General features: G+C 42.4%; 1 protein-coding gene across 5 annotated transcripts in view; it reads right to left on the minus strand.

Moving 5' to 3' along the window:
• The window catches only part of ANOS1 (anosmin 1), a 696,329-nt gene that overhangs the window by 150,395 nt on the left and 525,925 nt on the right, over positions 1–20,009 (minus strand). For all 5 annotated transcript variants that reach the window (XM_032391219.1, XM_032391217.1, XM_032391218.1 and 2 more), the window contains one exon: positions 7,642–7,689. In XM_032391219.1, the coding sequence (XP_032247110.1) occupies positions 7,642–7,689 (48 nt within the window). The remainder of the gene's footprint in view (positions 1–7,641; positions 7,690–20,009) is intronic.

The raw sequence follows: 20,009 nt of genomic DNA on the forward strand, positions 1-20,009 counted from the left end.
ATATTCTAGGGGCGCCTGGGTGGCTCAGTTGGTTAGGCGTCTACCTTCAGCTCAGGTCATGATCTCAGGGTCCTTGGATCAAGCCCCACGTCAGGCTCCCTGCTCAGCGGGGAGCCCGCTTCTCCCTTTCCCTCTGCACACTCCCACTCATGCTCTTGCTCTCGCTCTCTCAAATAAATAAAATCTTTAAAATAAGGTGAAATCAAAAAAAGAAAAAAGATAATCTTGACATGATAGAATGGTTCATAAAAACAGTCTTGACTTCTCCACTGAGACAAAATACCAGGCTATCTTGCCCACCAATTCAAATCTCCTGGCTAATGCTCCAAAATCATCCCTAAACTGGTCTTCAGAGAAATTACACCCAATGGAAAATAGGTTCTGAGAATAAGGCCTTCCACTGAGGTGGAGGTTGCCTTTGGCAGGATACATCTGTGCCTTAGGATTAGATTCCCCAACTGCACTACGAAAGAATTCCTAAAGTTCTCCTAGCTCCAGAATTCTTCTGTCCATCCTTCCTATAAAGAGTGATGCCAATGGTGTGCATCACTCACCTTCCCTCACCTCCACCCACCTAACTCCTAACACAATCCTAACATCCAGAAGTCAGGGGCTCACTCCAACAGTTCTGTCCTTTGTAGCTAAGTATTTCCATCCAGGTGAGTCCTGAGTTACGGGCTGTGAAAACCCCCAAAGAGTGGGCAGAATCTAAAAGGAACACGCTCACTTGCATAATAACCAATTAATGCATCAGTTCAGGGGGAAATCCGAGTGGTAGAAAGGGGAGGGAGCTAGAATAGGGAAAGAATTATGGGATCAGCAGAGAGCAAAGGAAGGATGGATCCTAAAAATGCACAAATACTCTAGATGGTGAGATAAGGAGAAGGTGGGCTATGGGCCTGTCACACAATCCTGGGGACTCTTAAGGGATCCTGTGCCAGTTTTTTAAAAGGAATGAAGATTTTTAAAAAAAGGGGATTTGCTCAGCAAGCTAAAAAGGTAAAAAGTAAGAGGAAAGACCAAATGTGATGTTATATTAATCACGAGGGCCTGGGATATAGGACATGCTCAATGAGTATTTGTTGAACTTGAAATAATCAAACTCTATTAGAACTAAATGAACTGTATTTCAAGCAAATGTTAAAATAAAAACATAAATGAAAGGCCTGAACAGCCATCCTATTGCAATATATGGGGAAAAAATTAGGAAATTTATACTATATTTGGTATAGAAAAATGTGTTATTTAAGAGACAGATTAATTAAAAGAAGTTCTTAAAATAATGTACATTGTCAAAATTGAACTTTTTTTTTTTATTATTTATTTGACAGAGAGAGACACAGCAAGAGAGGGAACACAAGCAGGGGGAGTGGGAGAGGGAGAAGCAGGCTTCCCGCTAAGCAGGGAGCCCGATGTGGGGCTCGATCCCAGGACCCTGGGATCATGACCTGAGCCGAAGGCAGACGCTTAATGACTGAGCCACCCAGGCGCCCCCAAAACTGAACTTTTATTTGGATATTTTATTAGGTTTTTATAGCACCACAATAATATCTCATCCCCCAAAGTATTTGGGATTGCTTGGATGAAAACATTAAGACAAAAATTGATCATGAAGATTAGTTAGATAGAATAGAAAAATGCCTCTTTTATGCCAAAGGCATATGTTTATGGTCTTAATTAGAAACAGATAATCTTATTTTTTTTAGATTTTATTTCAATTCAAGTTAGTTAAAATAGAGCACATTACTAGTTTCAGGGGTAGAACTTAGTGATTTGTCAGTTGCATAGAACACCCAGTGCTCATCACATCCCGTGCCCTCCTTAATGCCCATCACCCAGCTACCCCATCCCCCCACCCACCTCCCCTCCAGCAACCCTCAGTTTGTTCCCTAGAGTTAAGAGTTTCTTATGGTTTGCCTCCCAGATGATCTTACTATTTAGTTACTACTAAAAGTGAAGTTGTAAGAGTAAGTTATTCTAAAAGGTACCATTTTTTGGTAGATTTGGCATATTTAGAAAGTTTGCCCCAAATCGTCCTAGACTGACACTGAGCTCAGATGTGAACTTCGCAAACAGTTTATTTTGGAGTGCCCAGTAGCAAACCCCGTTCCCCTGAGCTATGTGTTCCCCTCAAAGTGAGCAATCACCCTCATGGAGGAATTCCTAAGGCATCCGTTTCTCCAGGCATCTGCTGTGATCCCTGAATGAAGCTGAACAAGGGGGGGGGGGGGTCATCTTTAGACAACATCTTGTTACCTTCATATTGGACAATGCAGATGGGAAAGCAAGAAGAAGACATGATTCTCTCCCTAGAGTTGGGTCACAATGTTTTCAGGAAGTTCTACATTTCACAGTAGCCATAAGAGTGGTTCGGGAAAAACCCAGAGCACCAGAAGAATCCACTGCTACATTGAGCAGAAGATCTTTCATACTATCTTTATGGTTCTATGATACTTCAAATGTGTAGGATATATAATGGGAAAACCACAGGCTTCTGATTCCATCAGAATTCAGTTCAAATTCCATCTCTGGTACTTGTTAGTACTTAGCAGCCAAGTGACATCGTACAAAGGTCATCAAACCCTCCTAAGCATCTGTGAAACAGAGACGGTCATGCCAATTACAAAGTCAAGATTAGGTTCACTGGCACACAAGTGCATCTTCATACAACAACAAAAATAAAGTAAAAAAAAAAAGTTACTTTAAGTAACATAGAAAGTTATCTATCTTTCATGTTCAAATAATGTGAGAAGTCCAAGACTTGTAATGGGGGCTCCATGGTATCAAAGACCCAAACACCTTCTATCTTTCTTATTGGTTATTCTCAGACTCGCCTCCATCGTCAAGGCTAACTCATGGACCAAGACAGCTGCTGGAGCCCCTGCCATTGGTCTGCATCCTAAACAGCAGAGGACAGAAAAGGGGATGAGCCAACGAGAACATTTTCTAGCTAAATCAGTTCCTTTTAGAGAGGCATTTCAAAAGTCCTTCACAATTATTCCAATTGCGTTTAATGGGCTTGAAATACGTTAGATGGCCATATTTAACATCAAATAAGCTTTGGGAAATGTAAATGCTTAATTCTAGATGGTAATGTTGCTCAGGTGAGGAACTAGGTTTTGGTTAGAACAGAGATTGGATTAGAAGGCAAAGAGCAATCCACCCACCTACATTAGCGAGTATATGGGGAGAATTTAGAATTCCTACAGGTACCAAGCCCCTGACAGCACTCCACACATACCACATGCCCAGTAAATTGTACCTTTATTTTCTGTCATATAAAAAAGTAAAACTGCTGAAAATAGACCTGTGTTCTTAATTTCTTTTATAACTGCCAAAATGCATGGACCAGGGTTCTCAACCTTGGCACTATGGACACTTAGACAACTCTTGCTGTGCAGGGCTGTCCTGGGGGCTATGTGGGTTGTTTATCAGCATCCTGACCTCCACCCACCTGATGCCTGTGACCCTCCAACACCACTTGTGACAACCAAAAATGTCTCCAGCCGTTGCTAAATGTCCCCTTGGGAGCAAAATCACCCCAGGTTGAGAACCACTGCCTAAACCTACACTGGACAATAGGTCACTACTCTATGTGATCTACGAGTTGAATGGTGCTAAAGACCCTCGAGTCTGTAGCGCTGACTTCATTATGGAGAACTGAGTATAGGACAAAGGTGTAGATTTCCCAAATGAATAATAAATAATCTTGCTAAGTTACATAGATATAAAATGGATTATGTATACTTTTTTCGTAAAGGTAATGCAGTAAAGATGTGCTTTGGGGGAGTAAAAAATATAATACACAGGCTTTATTCATTCACTCCTTCATCAGAAATATTTGTTGAGCAACTAGTGGAGAGCAGCATGACTCAGCTTAGATGGTTAGAGGGTCTTTCCAGGAGCCCTGTGGAGACTACACTGTTTGGGGCAGAAGCAGCAGCTTGGAGACACAAGAGGATGCTTGTGGATGGGCCAGGCAGGAGATGACAGCACACTGGACAAGGGGCAGGGATGGGGGCAGTTAGATGGGAGGAAGAGATCATATTTGTAGATGGGAGGAAGAGATCATATTTGTAGATGGTAGCCAGAGAGGATGAGCGTGTGTGGTTTCTACAAAACATTATGTAATCCTTATCTTTCAAAACATATTCAGAAAGTTATATCATTATTACTTCCAGGTTTTATTTGTTACTTGTCTGTCCCAATATTTGCTCAAAATGGGTTTTCGAGTTGTTGATCTCTGGGCAGCACGATGAAGGAGGCAGCGTTCCAAACTCCGGCACACACCCCCACCCCCACCCCTCTGCTGAGGGATTCCAGAACTATTATCAAATAGGTATGTGCCTGAATGTCCCCATCTGTAAAATGGAGTTACCATCACTCACGCTTCACCTCATTAACCTAAAGATGAAGAGCAAAAGACTCTATAGTTTCCACAAATCTCAAAAGAAATGCAAACTGTACTTAGCTGCAAACGTATCCGTGGTGATCATATCCAAAGGAGATAAATTTTGATTAGCATGTAAGATTCATTCCCAAAGATTCAGACTAAAGACAACCCTTAAACTTATGTCAGCTTTGTACTGTATTCCAAAGTTTCTGTTGGGGTTAGCTGTGACTTATTAATGCATTCTTTGCTTCCAGGCAAAAGGAATTGATTTCTTTTCTTGTGAAATGCAGTCTCTCATGTCAGCCTTGATCATTCACTGAGAAGATATGATTTAACAACCTGCAGTCCTGGTGGGGGATGGGGGGGTCTTTAATTAGGATACTTAAAAACATAGTTCACATGAAACTTTTCCATTCAAATTTCTTTTAAATGGATAAAAAATAATTTCTTAATGGAATAAGGAGGAAAGGGACTGCTTAAATGAGAGATAATACTGGTAATTCATGTAATACTCAACTAATATAAAACAAGACAGAAACACTACTTGGGAATTTTCATCAGCCTCATGGCATTTTCTCTCTCTCCCTCTCCCTCTCTCTCTCCCTCTCCCTCTCTCTCCCTCTCTGTATGTATGTATATATATGTTTTCCTGCAATGATGACATAAACAAGTTACCCAACATGCCAGCCGAAGAACAACAGATATTAGAAAATGTCTTATCAGAACAAATGTTTAAGTTATTACATAAAAAGAGTAAAAGTACCATAAACCAGACATTTCATTTCTGCCCAAGATTTAGTAAGTCAGAGCTAAGCAAAGCTTACTTTCATCACATTATTTCACATTTCACCTAAGAATTCTGTTTCATTTTTAATAATATGCCTGTGTATTAAGTGACATAATGTGTGCATGGATGTTGGAATGGATCATTGTAATAAAGTTTTTGGTTTAGGAATATTATTCTACAATCATTCACTGTGACATAATGTGTTTTAAAGACCTTTCGAAATAATAATGTTCTTCATAAATATGCAATTTCAGCATTATGTGTTGCTCAGATAAAATTTTAGTTATAAAATAAAGGACTTTCAATTTTAAGTCTAACAGTCATGTTTTTGTTTTTGTTTTTTTAAAAGATTTTATTTATTTGACAGAGAGAGACACAGCAAGAGAGGGAACACAAGCAGGGGGAGTGGGAGAGGGAGAAGCAGGCTTCCCGCTGAGCGGGGAGCCCGATGCGGGGCTCGATCCCAGGACCCTGGGATCATGACCTGAGCCGAAGGCAGACGTTTAACGACTGAGCCACCCAGGCGCCCCTAATAGTCATGTTGATGAAATGAATCTCATCAAACACTATTAGGATCCCAAAGTTGCCAATATTTTCAGCCAGTAGTAAACTTCAGTTATTTATATACCACATATTATAAACACATACACACACACACATATATATGTATACATATTACATATATTCTTTTTTAAAAAGTTGCAATGTTTTGGGATTGAGGTAAAATGTACACTATTAAATGTATGAATGAATATAATGACAACTTTAGAGTGTGTGTAGACAGCGAGGAATACTCAAAAATAGAAAAGAGACTTTTCAGGGCGCCTGGGTGGCTCAGTTGGTTAAGCGACTGCCTTCAGCTCAGGTCATGATCCTGGAGTCCCTGGATCGAGTCCCACATCAGGCTCCCTGCTCAGCGGGGAGTCTGCTTCTCCCTCTGACCCTCCCCCCTCTCATGCTCTCTCTCTCTATCTCATTCTCTCTCTTAAATAAATAAATAAAATCTTAAAAAAAAAAAAAAAAGAAAGAAAAGAGACTTTTTAAAGAGTCAAATTATTTAACCAGCAATTCTAAAAGCTCTGCAACCAGTTCCAACTTGCACGTGGATGGGTGGGCACAGTTTCTGCAAACATCCACCTAGTTCTCCAACATCAGCTGAGTGTCCTACAAGTTAACTCACTTCTGACTCTACCTGGTGACCGTGTCAGATCCCACGGGTTAAGGGCTTGGTCCCACAGGCTGCTCCCCACCCCTCTGCCATGCCCTCCCCACCCCCACTTCAATGCCGATCACAAGTCCCAGATGTCACCTGTGCTTTTTGCCTGACCTGCTGTAGATGGGTGGGTCCCACTGACCCCCTCGTCGGCTTCCATTCATTTGCTAGGGTGGCTCAGAACACGTGAGCAACATTTTACTTACCAGATCACTTTAGATGGGTTTATTCTTAAAGGATACTAGCTCAGGAGCAGGCAGATGGAAGAGATGCACAGGGCCAGGCACGAGGAAATGGCAGGGAGCTTCCAGGGACACCACCTGTCCCCAGATCTGCATCTGCACTTGTTTCACATGTGGGAGCTCTCCGAACCCCCTCCTTTTTTGTTTTGCTTTAAATGGAGGCTTCTCTCTCTAGGCATGATTGATTAAATCATTGGCCATTGGTGACTGAATCAACCTCCAGCTCTCTCCCCTCCCTGGAAATCAGGGAGTGGTCCTGAAAGTTCCAACCCTCTATTCAGGGCTGGTTCCCCATCCTTAGCTGTGTTCCAAAAGTCACCTCATTCACACAAACCCCACGGTGGTGGAAAGGGGCTTGTTATGAGTAACAAGACACTCATTCGCCTCTGAGGCTCCGAAAGGATTTTAGAAACTGAGGACAAGACACCCAAATATAACAAAAGATGGTCCCATTGCTCTTATTGCTCAGAAAGTCCCAAGGGTTTGGGGAGCTGTGAGCCAGGAACCATGGAAGAAAATCAAATATATGAAGAGTATATTCTAGTCATCTGAATGACCAACTGCACATGTCTTATAAATCACAATATCACAAATTCCTACAAACAAAACTATATACAAAATAGCTTAAGTGCAAGTAGAATGCAGTAAATCTTCTGGTCTAACCAAAAGATGTTTTCTCCTTAAAATGTTTTTGGATTAAAAAATTACAGAGAGAGAAATAAGGCAATATATAGAAAAACTGATATATGTTATATTGATTGCAGTAGTGGCTAAACTAATTGAATCTACAAATGATAAAATGTCACAGGATGATACACGTACACTGTACCAATGTCAATTTCCTGCTTTTGACATTGTCCTACAAATATGTGAAGTGTAACTTTCGGTGGAAACTGGATGAAGAATATGTGTAATTTCTCTGCAATCTCTGCAACTTCCTGTGACTCTAGAATTATTCCAAAATTAAAGGTTTTTAGAAATATTGATATAGTTGTAGGGAACATACCTTAGAACATTGCTTGTGATTCTGGCACCAAATCAAGGAACCATTGTTCTGCAAAAAGAAAAAGAAATATTGGCTCATTAAGTAATTTTCTAACTGATAACTAAATACTGTATCATTTTTCAATATCATCCTTAACAAAAGACCAATTTCGCCACCCTGATGTTCTCTCTTCCCAAAATAGAAAATGTGTCTCTAATGTAAGTCCAATTTCATCCTTGACTTCATGATAGAAACAGAAACATATGAGATAAGAAAGATTTCAAGCTGCCTAAAAGGAAAAGCGTCTGAGCCACCTCTCCTGGTGTGCTGAGCTATGAGATGCAGACCAGCAGGAAAATGAACACTAGACATTTTTCCAGCAGGAAGCAGTTTTGGTAAATTTACAAGTCAGAGGCTTTTCATCTCAACCCATTCACAGTAATAAAAGAGTTTGAGCTTGGGAGTCAGCTTTTACCGAAAAGCCTTCTCTTTCCCTATCACCGGATGTGTGACTGTGGACAAGGGACTTGCTATCCCTGTACCTCAGTTTATCCATCTGTAAAATGTAACACTATCTCATGCATGAAGTCAGGGGCATAAGGAAATAATACACATACACCACTTAGCATGGCTTGATAATTCACTCAGTATGGAAGAAATATCAGAACTACGGCTTATTGTATCTAGCATCCACATTTCTGCAGGGAAGCATCATCTCATTCCCCATGACTAACATCTTGGTCATGATTTCTCCTTCGGCTGGGGTATGTTATGTCACAGTGTGTGAGGCTGGGGTGGTTGGTAGAGATAGTAAGAGCCATCAACCCATAACTTAGATGCTGTGGCCTCCAGTTCCTTGAAGTTCACGGTTGCATATGACATACAGTAGTCTGTTTCCTCTGTCTGAATCTCTGAACTTTGAATTTTGAGATCATCTTCTATCCAGAGAACAGTAGTGTTACCTTTGTCCTCTGTTCAGAGAAAAGAAAATTAAACCAAAATATCTTTTTAAAAATATTTTTATAACAAGTTCACGGAGATATAATTCATACACGTGAAGTGCACTTCATTTAAAGTATACACACCAATGGTTTGTACTAAGAAGTATATTCTAAATACTGAGAAGTGTATTCACAAGGCTGTGCAACCATCACCACTATCTAATTGTTGAACATTGTCACCAACCCCAGAAAGAAACTTGGATCCATTAGTAGTCAGTCACTCTCCCAACTCCCTCCCTCTACCCCTTGGCAACCACTGATCTACTCTCCTCCTCTGTAGAGTTGACCGATTCTGGAAATTTCATGTAAATGGAATTGTAGAACACGTAGCCTTTTGTGTCTAGATTCTTCCACGTGGCATCATGGTTCATATCTGGCTAAATTGTAGTGTTTTGCTTTGCCTATATTGCCGCAAAAATCAGTACCTCCTTCCTTTTTGTCTGATTTCATTGTATGGATAGATCACATTTCTCTCTTCTGCTCCCAAGAATCTATCTTAATATATCCCACTTCCAATAATATATCTTCATAATCTAGGATTCCCACTGAATCAATCTCAACTGCAGAGGATCAGAAAGTTTCCTCCACTGGGCTCAGATCGTCGGGCTAAAAGGCCGCAAGCCCCGTGTTAAAGCTTCAGCTATGAAATCTACCATACGGCCCTAACTCTCCTTTGCAGCCTTGCATCCCCAAAATCACAACGCAGACCTACAATTTCAGCTAATCTGGTATCAACCTTCCAGTCCCCCTACTGACCTCTGCACATCCTCAGTGCACCCTCAGCTCTCACTACATCTCAAGGTTCACTGGACAAAAAGGACCGAAGCTGGGGAAGTATATGAACAGCCTAGGAGGAGGTGAAGTTATGATTTTTGGCAGGGTTTACATCAGAGAAATAAGTAGACTGGGTAGACGCCAAAGCTGGACAAATAGTGGCCATGGTTTAATGACTGGGAATGAAGGGTTAGTAGAAACGGTGCAAGAAAGCAAGCATTATGTGCAGATCAAGACGCTTCAAGGGAGCCCCTGGCTTGGTGACAAACTAAAAGTTTACAGGGCGATCAGGCAGGCTCAGGAGTGATCATCCAGACACAGGGTGACAACAGCAAAAAGCAGAGGTCAGACACTGAGAGATGCATTACAGAAAAGCTGAGAGCAGCGTCCAAGGCAGCTTTGGAGAGCTTCCTATGCGAGGCCCACCTCACCATCTCCCCGGTGAGGGTCCTGTGCAAGGGGGGCTCCTGCTGGGACTTCCCAGGACCACACCCATCAGAGCACATCTGGGCCCCAACCCGAGTGCTCCATGCTCATCGCCCAGTGATGGAGAGCAATGAAGTACTTTCCAAAGAGACTCCGGGCTGAAATGAGTGAACATGGATCTTGGAGACTGGCTCAAGGCCAGTTTCTAAACCAACACAACCTCTTTACCAGGGTCATGGTCTGAGGACCGTCACCCTCCTTGCACCAGGTTAGAAGGTCCTGCTCCTTGTGCAGGGAACCCTGACATGGCCCAGCTTCTGCCTCATTCCCTCCCAATCTTTTCTTGTCTTGGACAGATGGGCAGGGCCTCTGGAGGACATACGTGAGATGGTGAGGTGGGCCTCACGTAGGAAGCTCTCCAAAGCTGCCTTGGACACTGCTCTCAGCTTTTCCGTAACACACCCCTTTAACGGCCTCTGCATTTGCCGCACTGTTCTTGAGACATGCACCCCATCCTCTCTTGCCTTAGGATAGATTTATTTAAGCCAGCTCCTCAACAGGAGCTCCTTTTTCCTCTTTGCTGGAATGCTTCACATGAGCCAGTGGACCAGCTCCTGGTTCTCACAGAGACGGTTTCCATCACAGGCCACGTGAGGCAGACACGGGCTGCAGAGTAGACATGGCAGTTGCTGCCGGCCCCGAGGGAGTGGCCGATAAAGTGTTACTAATGGGGGGGGATACGCCTTTGCCAGGATTGTCATCAATCGATATTATTGTTATAGTATTGACCACATCTTCACAGCAGGCCCTTGCTTTGATGTTCGCCATATTCAGCCCACGTGCACATCCCACGTGATGACATCAACTTCATCTACCCATTTTACAGTTGAGAAACGGGGACTCACAGAAGCCAAGTAAAACATCAACAGTCATGAAGCAAATGGTTACGCACAGTGGGGACACCACAATGAATAAGGGTTCCGTAAAACAAGGGGTGAGCTTTACGGTGGGTTCTGCGGGAATCTCCAGAGTCAGAATCTTGGGAGGAGGGGTAAGGATTGCTTAGGATGGTCCTGAGTATCATAGGTTCAGGATGCAGCAGATCAGATTGATGAGTTGGAACAGAACAGGAGAGGAGGGTGGGTCCACAGATAGAAAGCGGATTACAGTGGATTTGGACTTATGGCTAGAAATAAAATTTGTTATGGACTAAATCTCAGAGGATTAAAAAAAAAAATAGAGTATAGGAGAAGGCACGTATCTGGCACACCTTGATTTAGTTCCCTTTTGTTTCCTTTGACTATAGGTAAATGGCCAAACCTCAACAACAGAACACCAAGAATGGAGCAGAGCCTGCCTTCAGCTGCACCCGTCAAACCAATAACTGTCGAGCCTCTCTGCTAAGCTGTTTACATTTGGGGGGGAATTAACATCAATGCATTTCCTCAACCAAAGCATTTTTGTTTTAAGCAAAATTTCCCACTAATCATAAAATGAGAAGCCCCAAATATTTGGGGCAATAGCAAGCAAGCATGAAAGATTATTATGGTGGTAATCGTTTTTTTGTTGTTTTTCTTACTGAAGATAGTACGACCTAGAATGCTTGGAAGGATTAAAAACATAATCCACGTATTTAGCAAAATGTTTGCAACAGGGTTAGATGTCAGAAAAAAAGTCCATTATGACTGACGTTACTTTGTTTGCCGTTACGATTGTTTTCAGGAGTGGGGGAGTAAATTCCGTACTTAAAATCTCCCAGTTCCTATGTATAACACGGTCCAATCTTATTAGTGAGGCTCAGAAGAGGGAGCCCATCATGTTTTTCTCCTTGGATGGTAACCATCTTGCCACGTTTGCCAATGAGTGGGCAAAGGTATTATTTTCGGTTTAATTTCCTTCGGCCATGTGTGTTTCCTTTAGCATGAACTGTCTGTGCATTTTACCATTTCGATTCTGGATTGTCTAACCTTATCAACTGTAGCAGTGCCAATTAGATTTAATATTCATTTGTCTATAAATGGTGCTGTAAACATTTTCCAGTGATCATTTGCCTTTTGAATTTTTTTTTTTTTAAGATTTTATTTATTTATTTGACAGAGAGAGAGACAGCGAGAGAGGGAACAGAAGCAGGGGGAGTGGGAGAGGGAGAAGCAGGCTTCCCGCTGAGCAGGGAGCCCGATGTGGGACTCGATCCCAGGACCCTGGGATCATGACCTGAGCAGAAGGCAGACGCTTGACGACTGAGCCACCCAGGCACCCTGCCTTTTGAATTTATTCATGTTTTCTCTCCATGCAGAAAATTTCTATCCACATACGCGCACACACACACACATGCTCGCACACGTACATAGATATGTCTGTCTACATTTCCTTTTTGGGTTTTAGGTTTCCTATTTTTCTTAAAACAATCCACCACCACCCCCCCACCCCCCGCCCCGGTCAAGGTTTTGCAGCTGTACTTTGCTTTTGCCTTTATCAATCAGCATTTGCCATACTATTTATCTCTACAAAGAACTTCTAAGAACCCTGCCTAATGGCATCAAGGATGTTGGTAAACCCCTGATTAATTCCAGCTACTGTGTTTCAGCCAGGTGCACATACACTGAACCATCCAACTACACTGCTCACCTGTAAGGCTCTCTGAGCAGAAGAGCAATGGAAAAATACAAGAATCCAGTACATTTCAACATCCTGCCCCGGGGGGGAAGTTCTTAGTCAGATTACAATAGCCTTCACCAGTTAAGCCACTTGACAACAAAAATAAAATACAGTATTTGCAATCAAGTCTTGTTCTGGCTTAAAGCCAGCAAAGATAAAGAGTCAAAGTACATCAGACAAGAAAGGTGTTTGCCTGTTGAATCATTATTATAACCACCAGGTAGGATCAGACACTGGGACTTTTGTAATTATATAAAGATTACATCCTGTATTTTATTGGTTTAACTAGATCAAACATGAATGCTAGTCAATCCCACTTTCAAAGAGTTTATATAAGTTCAATCAGCTGCACCCAGACATTATTTCAATGACATTTTCAAAGTCTCTCCATTTCTAGCTTTTTGATTTTTTTTTCCCTTAAAGAAAAATAACTCTTCAAAAGCTTCAAGTAAAGAAAACACTTCATTCACTCAAAGACAACCCATAAGGAAAGGATAAAGATAAATGAAAACTAGCTATCTAGATACAACTATTTGAAAAAAGGAAAGAGAATTAGAACAGATCCCACATTTTCTTTAACATAACCAGGTGGTAGGTGTGGAACAAGGACTAATCTGCAGTTTTGCAAACACAACACAAAACTATTGTCCAACTGCAGGATAGAACATCTGAAACTGAAACTATCCCAGAAAACCCACCATAGACCAAATGTTTACCATTCAACCCTATGAAACTACACATAATCAGCTTTGACTTTCAGTTGACAATTTTGATCTCATATTAAACGTAAGTTTCTTGGGGTGCCTGGGTGGCTCAGTTGGTTAAGCGTCTGCCTTCCACTCAGGTCATGATCCCGGGGTCCTGGGATCCAGCCCCACATCGGGCTCCCTGCTCAGCGGGAAGCCTGCTTCTCCCTCCCCTCTGACAGCTGCTCCCTCTGCTTGTGCTCTCTGTCAAATAAATAAAATCTTTTTAAAAATAAATGTAAATTGTTTTTTTTTTTTTAAATGAATGCATGGAGGGGCACCTGGCTGGCTCAGTCGAAGAGCGTGCAATTCTTGATCTCAGGGTGGTGAGTTCAAGCCCCATTACTTAAATAAACAGAACTTAAATAAAAAATTTAAAAAGGTAAAATAAAGGTATGGATTAAAATTTAGGAATTCATTTTCATCCAGAATATTTTCCTATTAATTTGGAACCATGGAATAATATACTTAATTTCATTTATTATTAGAAGGATGTGCTTTTCGACTGTCAATATACGTGGAACTTCCCCACGTCAACAGCAGCTAAAAGATAGTGGAAGAGAAGGACATTGAGAGGAGGCATTTCTGTGGCTTGAAATGTTTTTTTTTAAATGAATCCTTGCTAGTGATCATCTCGACTATAGATTTCATTCAAAATATTTCTCAGGACGCTTCTATGTATATCACTAAGTGAGAGAAGCTAATCTGGAAAGGCTCCATGCTGTAGGATTCCAAGTATATAACCTTCCCAAAAAGGCAAAACTAAGGAGATGGTAGAAAGATCATTGGCAGGCAGGGCGGAGGTGGGGTGAGGATAAAAGATGGAACAGAAAGGATTTTTAAGACAGTGAAAATAACCTGATATAATAATGGTGGATCCATGTCTTTATCCATTTGTCACAACCCACAGAATGTACACCACCAGGAGGGAACCCTAACGTGAACTATGGACTCCGGAGATAACGGTGTGTCACTGGAGGTTCAGGGACGTAGCAGACGGACCACTGGAGGTTCAGGGACGTAGCAGACGGACCACTGGAGGTTCAGGGACGTAGCAGACGGACCACGAGTGAGGGATGCTCATCACAGGGGAGGCTATGCATGTGTGGGGACAGGCAGTCTCTACAACAGTGTACCTTCTATTTGGTTTTGCTGGGAACCTGAAACTACTCTAAAAAATAAAATCTACTTCAAAGGAGAGGGAAAGAAAACAAGCTTTGTGTTTATATTTGTCGTTCGTAAGTAGGACTTCTTTCAAATGTTATGGATCACCCTCCGTAAACAAATGGCCTTTCACCTGCCCGCCCCCCCCCCCGTGTCAGAAAATTCTCTCTGGATTCTACCAATGTCACATTGAACTGAATTCTCTAGAACTGTCGGCCATCCACGTATGTCTCTCCGCAGACGACCAGCCCTTCCCTATGCCCAGTGCTGGAATGCATGCCTGGCCACACTGTCTTTGTTTCACTTCTTTACGCCCAGCAGCTTGCGAATAAGAACCTTTGAAAGTCCTGTCCTTTCACCCAGAACGTGTGCCCCCACCAGGCCAGGCCCCATGCATCCTTTGGGTCACTGAAAATGCCACTTCTTTCGGGAAGCCTTTCATGACCCCTATACCCTTTCCCAGATCCCCTGTGACACACATTCTTGCAAGCTCCTTGCACTTCTCCAAAATGCTCTACTACGGTGGACACGTATAAATGTGTTATTTTTAATGATCATCTGCCTGAAAACATGTCAAAGACAGAGTCTGTCTGTATCTCTTGCTTACCATTGGCTCCCTGACCGCCTTAACAAATACTATTGATTAAATAAATAAATGAATGGACTAGGGAGTCATACAAGAAATTTACACTTTAATCATTAGGTCATAAGGACCTGAAAAGAATGAAATTAAGTAGACTGAGCTGTGCAAATCGTTCACCTTCTCTGAGGAGGAGCTTTTAGGTTCATTATTTTGTTTCCTATAGAGTTCAAGAGAACCAGCATTGCAATATCAAAAATGGAACAAAAAACTTGCATTCAGAATCAAATACAAATTATTTTAGAAATAATCATGCTAATTATCTTTTTACAGATGCACATAATTAAAGTTATCTAAAGAAAATTTATAGCACAGCAAGTGCCAGACTATGCCATATGGGAAAACATTACATTTTATTAACATGTTACTATGAATTTTGACAAGGAATATTCTAATGAGTTCTATATGTGGGAGAGCATTAGATCAAGACAGAAGTTTTACTCCTTAGTGTCCCTATGAGAAGGGTGGGACCCACCACAGGATCAGAAGTACTGGCTTCTCTTAGGACATCTCATGCGATGGTCTACTCGCTTCAGTCCCCTCCATGAGGGCATGCTAATTACGGGATTCACTCTTGCCAGGTAGGATTTCAGACAGGTATCCCCCAAACCATATTTGGTATTACAATGTGTATTTGCAGGACACAATTCTAGAAAGGTGGGCCATCTCCACAGAATCACATAAAACCCTGGAAGATTTCAAGACAGAATAAATGATTTGTGCCGAAATAAATCCAGCCTTAAGTAGGTTTAGAGGGAGCATTAAAGGTAATAACCAGAATTTAGTAAATGACACATTTTACAAAGTAAGGGAAGCATGAGAAGAAGAGTACCTCCTACAAATCGAACAGCTAAAGTACTGTTGATAGGAAACCTGAACAATAAAGAAACGTCTCTATAAATGTCACTCTCCTTCACTGCTTCCTATTCATTACTCCAAAATGTTCACTTCATGTGTCAATTGTGTGTGAGTTCTTCCAATCCCAGAAACCTCTCACCAATCGCCATATCGACTTGTCCGGAAAGTAAACACGTGCTTGTGGAATAAAGTGGTGAGTCCCGCGGGGCAGAGGCGTTGGGTTCATTGTGTAGGAAGGACCACCCTCTTCCCCAGCGTGGGTATTGTAGACGGCCACACCTACGTCGGTTCCCAAGCCTTTCTTTGAAGCTTTCCTGACTTTAATAATCTGTTTGTGTCTGAGTGATGTTGAGAAAGACAAGACTGGGAAGAGGAGAAAAGAAGGAGTGGTAGGGGAAGAAGTGGACGGAATAGGGAAGAAAGAAAGAGTCCACAGAGTCTGGGGTAAGTGGCATATTGGGTCTTTGGGCATAAACAGGAGATTTAAAGACTCTTTTAGATATAAAATGATGTAAGAACAGCTTTTAATGTAAAAGCAGATTTTGTTTTTGACATCAAGACGCACAGGCAAATCTGCACTGTTTCAGATCACTGCAGCCCAAGCTCACAGAAAGCCCCTGGCAGGAGGAATGCCATTAGCTCAGTGGGCTGCACATCAGTGGGCCCTCCAGCAGGTGTCCGAACGCAGAGATGGCAATGTCTGAACCTCGGATGCTATGTTTGGTTATGTAGCTTCGGCTCAGTCTCCACAGCAACCACCAGGACTGTCCAATCTGGGATAGGGGGTCCCCACTAACACTGGAGAATCCCAGCTGCACCTGCTGTAAGCCACAGTAATTAGAGACAAGGCACAGAAAGAAAAGATTGGCGGCAATGAGAGGAGCGATGAGCTCTGGAGAAAAGATTAATGCCCAGGATCCACTTTTTGGGACACAGAACATGTCCTTCCAACAACCTTAGGCAAAACTGTGAGACTCTGTGCTTCATTGAGACACACAACCTGACCGTCATCTTTCCCCAGCCGTGGTGAATGTGATACCGTGACTTTTGACCAGTCATAGGGGTCAACATTTCACACATGAGAACTTGGTCACAGCTGTGCACACTGTCACCTGTTAAACTAACTTGTGTACATTGCTGCTTCTACAGACGTTGGGTTTAACTGCCATTTAAAATGTGATTAATATAGAGGTGCCTGGGTGACTCAATCGGTTGGGCATCTGCCCTCGGCTCAGGTCATGATCTCAGAGTCCTGGGATCGAGTCCTGAGTCAGATCCCTGCTCAGCGCAGAGTCTGCTTCTCCCTCTCCCTCTGCCCCTGCTCCTTCTCTCTCTCTGTCTCTAATGAATAAATAAAACCTTTTAAAAATATTTTAAAAAATAAAATGTGATTAATATAATTAGGCAATGATTTATCATTGAAAGGGAAAATTGTGGTATATGCAAAAATGCAAATGAAGAAACGAAGAAGGGCACCTGGGTGGCTCAGTCGGTTAAGCATCTGCCTTCGGCTCAGGTCATGATCCCAGGGTCCTGGGATCAAGTCCCGCATCTGGCTCCCTGCTCAGCGGGGAGCCTGCTTCTCCCTCTCCCTCTACCTGCCACTTTCCCTGCTTGTGCTGTCAAATAAATAAATAAAATCTTAAAAAAAAAAAAAGAAATGAAGACGTGTCACAAATACTCACTGCCCCAAGACTGAACTTTCCTATTTTCTTGCAACTAATAACTAAAACCTTACAGGATTCAAGCAAGCAATACAACACAGTAGATGAAGTTGTGTCATGTGATTACTGGTAAGTGAACAAAAGGAGTCACAAAATGCAAGTGAACACAAAAGAAATCACCAAAACTCCTGGACCAAATAAAAGGTATTATAAAACAACAAGATATTAGTGGGACCAAATGATGTTTCTTTTTTTTTTTTTTAAAGATTTTATTTATTTATTTGACTAACAGAGAGAGAGAGCACAAGCAGGGGGAGCAGGAGAGGGAGAAGCAGGCTTCCCGCTGAGCAGGGAGCCCGATGCAGGACTTGATCCCAGGACCCTGAGATCATGACCTGAGCTGAAGGCAGATGCTTAACCTACTGAGCTGCCCAGGTGCCCCCAAATGATGCTTCTTTTATGAAAGATCATCACTGAGCCTGTGTCATGATTAAATATATATATTTTTTTATTTCTTAAGGTTGCATAAAAATGGATTTTCCACCCATGGTTTCTTAGGTTCATTAAAATCTCTTCTATAAATTCATGCTGGCTCTCTACAAACCCCCTTTCTTCTCCATACTGACACATCTTGATAGTTACTTTTGGGGGCGGCCCCTGCGTTCCCTAACCTGCATTCAAGAAATGATTAGTGACTTCTTAAACTGATCCATATGTTACAGAAAGTGAGCCTGTGATTATAAAGAATGAAGTATTTATTATCAGTGGCTATATGGAGGTCTGCCAAGACCACAAAAAAGATAAACTCAATGTGACTTTCGATTACCTCTAACATCAAATGTGCACACAGAACTTCTACAGACATGAAGTGGGATGGAAGAAGCTTCTGTGCTATTTGTTTTTCTCAATGAAATCAGAACCAAGGTAATTTTCCAAAAGAAGTGAGTTGTTGGAGGAGGGGATGGACGAGAGTGATGAACATTTGGATTAGCTACTGAAGGAACATGAGAGCTGAAGTAAGTAGAAGTATCCTGGTAGGATTGGTGGGTGGTATAGATGTTTACCTGAGGTTGAGAGCTATGGGGATTCATAGGAACACCATTCTACATGATTGTGTGATTTTTTTTAATATTTCATTTATATATTTGAGAGAGAGAGCATGAGCAGGGAGGAGGGCAGAGGACAAGTGGACTTCCCACCAAGCACAGAGCCTGATCCCAGGACTCGGGGATCATGACCTGAGCCAAACTCAGACACCCAACTGACTGGGCCACCCAAGCACCCCAGATTGTGTGATTTTCTCTAGCAGTACCCACCACTGAAATGACACGTCCAAGTAGGCAGCTTTAGGGCTTGATGAATTCAGTTAGAAATCTGCAGCCAGAGATTAGCCAAAGGGTAAAAAAAATAAAGCTATTGACCAAAAAAAAAAAAAAAAAAAACACCAAAAAACAAAAACAAAACAAAATTAAGGGGCGCCTGGGTGGCTCAGTCGTTAAGCATCTGCCTTCAGCTCAGGTCATGATCCCAGGGTCCTGGGATCGAGCCCCACATCGGGCTCCTGGCTCGGCGGGAAGCCTGCTTCTCCCTCTCCCATTCCCCCTGCTTGGGTTCCTGCTCTTGCTATCTCTCTCTCTGTCAAATAAATTTAAAAAAAAAATCTTAAAAAAAAATTAAAAGAGGAAGGGCCAGTGCAACAGTGCTTCCAACATTGGGGGTTCAAAGAACCACCTGCGGAATCTGTTAGACATTGAGGTTCTCTGGGACAGACTCAGTGGATCTAGATCTGACCCTGGAATCTGTAGATTGACAGATGCCCCAAATGCTTCTTAGAATGTGACACTTGTGGTAAACTCTAGGACAACAGATTGTCTGAATCTTGAGGGATTACAGACTGAAAGTCTGGTGATGAAAGATAAAGAGCAGGTGTAGAGCAGACCAGTTGTAGAAAGCAAATAAAAGCATGAAAATGGTAAGTGTTTTACGGTCAGAGTGGAAAAGTGCGGCTTAAAAAGTGTAAGGGAGAAGAGTTCCTGTGGATGATAGGTCCCTGGTGTGCCAACAGTTGGAACCGTTTCGACCCCAAAGGGAGAATTTTATTACATAAGAGTAATTGTCAGTAGCGAATCCCATCCTGCACCACCCAGACGTCCCCACACCTCCATGGCTGAAATGAACATTCCTACTCAGAGTGTTGAGTGTGGACAGTTCATAGCCAAACTCCACCTTTCCCCACCTGGAAACCGTACTCGGTGGAAGAGACGTTACCTAACCCACGCCACACTCCAGGGAGAAGCTCACATCGAGTGACTGGTCTGGTCGATGCTGTGGTACAAAGGACCAACCTCCTTGTCCCAGTCAGGAAAACTTCCAAGACATGCCCAGCTCCAGATCATGCTGTGATGTCCATGCCAGCCCAACTCCTGCCCTGTGCTGCGTCCTTCACTCCCCCTCGGGG

This window comes from Phoca vitulina, unplaced genomic scaffold (genome assembly GCF_004348235.1).
Source record: "Phoca vitulina isolate PV1807 unplaced genomic scaffold, GSC_HSeal_1.0 scaffold60, whole genome shotgun sequence".
Taxonomy (NCBI): Eukaryota; Metazoa; Chordata; class Mammalia; order Carnivora; family Phocidae; genus Phoca; species Phoca vitulina.